We start from the raw sequence: 2,241 nt of genomic DNA, 5'->3' as shown, positions 1-2,241 counted from the left end.
TCTGTGTGTGTGTGTGTGTGTGTGTGTGTGTGTGAGTGTGTGAGTGTGTGTGTGTGAGTGTATAGATTTGTCATAGCACTTGCATATTATTGCTCTTTTGTTGGTTTTGATTGCTTCTATTGTCCTCATTTGTAAGTCGCTTTGGATAAAAGCGTCTGCTAAAGGACTAAATTTAAGTCTTTTTCTTCTTTTTTTATTTGCATAAATCTGTACTGATGGTCATATATCTGTGATTTAGGGAAGATCATTGCACTGGATACATCTATTGTGGTGAATCAGTTTCGCTCAGCTCTCCCCAGTCATCTGAAGCTAAGGTCAGTTCAGCATGAAGTATTATTCAGTCACTGAGCTTGTTAAAATACATTCAAATCAGTGTATTTTGTAAATATTATGAGTTTTAGGTAGTGTTGGGCGATATCCCGGTTCATACCGAATACCGGTGTTTATTTTTGTTATGATATTAATTTTTAAAATACCGCAATACATAGAGTATGTCGCTTAAACAACGTTCGGAACGCGACACTGTTTGAGAGGGTAATATAGCCAAAACAACCGAATAGCCGCTCTTTAGTGTAGATGCATGTTGATTTTATCAGACGATGCCGCGATTATAAATGAGAGTGACTCCTGGTTAACATGTATTAAAAGGGGTCGTGTTTAGTCACTATTTAGTGTGGTATTTTTTGACAGTATTCACTCATCATGACAGTAAAATAGGGCATTCTAAGTCAATATACTGCAGTATTTCCTCTCTCAATCAGTACAAAATATGGTTAACACCCAGTCATGCATGAAAAAAAAATACCGTCATGTACCGTGAAACCGGTATAATTTTTGAAAAATACCGTGATATAAATTTTTGGTCATACCGCCCAGCACTAGTTTTAGGTATAGTTGTGTTATCTTATCATATGAACATGTGATGTTGCAGCCCTCTCACAGGCTTGTTTTACCGCACTCTTACTTTCCTGGAGCATGACATCAAGCCTGTCTTTGTACTTGATGGCAGACCACCTAATCAAAAGAGAGCTGTGGTGAGATGTGTACTAATACAGTTATTTAGTAATCATATACATATAATTATTGTGTAATTATTTTGTATGTAATAATATATCATATAATTGTAATCCCTCTAGCTGGAGAAAAGAGCTCAAAGCACAGGCTGGAACAGTTTACAGAGCTCCAACACAGGTGTGTGCAGTTGTATTGTAAATATGTGGTGAAAAGAAAATCCAGTGAAACAGTAATATTGTGAAAAATGTTACATTTTTTTCTATTTTAATTAGTGCTGTCAAACGATTAATCACAATTAATCGCATTCAAAATAAAAGTTTTTGTTTACATAATATTTGTGTGTTCTGTGTATATTTATTATGTATATATAAATACACAAACAAACAGTATATATTTTGAAAATATTTCCATGTATATATTTATATTAATATAATTGATATTATATATAAATATTTCAAATGTATAAACATAACATATTTTTCTTAAATCTATACTGTATGTGTGTGTATTTTATATATACATAACAAATATACACAGAATGCACACATATATTATGCAAATAAAAACTTTTATTTTGTATGCGATTATTCGCGATTAATAGTTTGACAGCACTAATGCATATATATATATATATATTAGAAATAAATTGTTAAATTAAGTAAAATGAATGAATAAATAAATAATATTTTATATTAAGAAAATTAAATCTATTTTAGGACTATTAAGATTTTTATTTATTGTTTATGTATAGTTGGCAACAACCTTTTTTTGCATCTTTTGTAATTCTGTTTCGCTCTTTTTTGTTTCTGTTCTAACAGAGACTAATCGACAAGTCGGCGGTGACGTGTTTAAAGTGGGTGCCGGGTTCAGAGCACCTGTTCCTGGTGGCTCACAGCAGTGGATGTTTGTACCTGTACAATGTGGAGCACACCTGTGGAACGACTCCGCCGCATTACCAGCTCCTAAAGCAAGGCGAGAGCTACGCCGTTCACACCGGCAAGAGCAAATCGGCCCACAATCCTCTCCTCCGCTGGACGGTGGGCGAAGGCGCGGTTAACGAATTCGCCTTCTCGCCCGATAACAAATATACACAGTACACACACATTTATTATGTAAACAAAAACTTTTATTTCGGATGAGATTAATCGCGATTAATCATTTTACAGCACTAATTTTATTATGTTTTAAATGTAATTTATTCCTTTGATTGTAAAGCTTAATTTTCAG

The 2,241-nt window shown here is 33.7% G+C and overlaps 1 protein-coding gene across 1 annotated transcript in view; it reads left to right on the top strand.

Moving 5' to 3' along the window:
• LOC107700495 (probable flap endonuclease 1 homolog) overlaps window positions 1-2,241 on the top strand; it is a 6,709-nt gene that overhangs the window by 480 nt on the left and 3,988 nt on the right. The window contains exons 2-5 of the mRNA XM_016502169.1: window positions 239-314; window positions 932-1,034; window positions 1,137-1,208; window positions 1,833-2,051. Of these exons, the coding sequence (XP_016357655.1) occupies window positions 239-314; window positions 932-1,034; window positions 1,137-1,208; window positions 1,833-2,051 (470 nt within the window). The remainder of the gene's footprint in view (window positions 1-238; window positions 315-931; window positions 1,035-1,136; window positions 1,209-1,832; window positions 2,052-2,241) is intronic.

This window comes from Sinocyclocheilus anshuiensis, unplaced genomic scaffold, assembly GCF_001515605.1.
Source record: "Sinocyclocheilus anshuiensis isolate Anshui unplaced genomic scaffold, SAMN03320099.WGS_v1.1 scaffold718, whole genome shotgun sequence".
NCBI lineage: Eukaryota > Metazoa > Chordata > Actinopteri > Cypriniformes > Cyprinidae > Sinocyclocheilus > Sinocyclocheilus anshuiensis.
The sequence above is the reverse complement of the archived record's forward strand: the minus strand, read 5'-3'. Positions and strand labels throughout refer to the sequence as shown.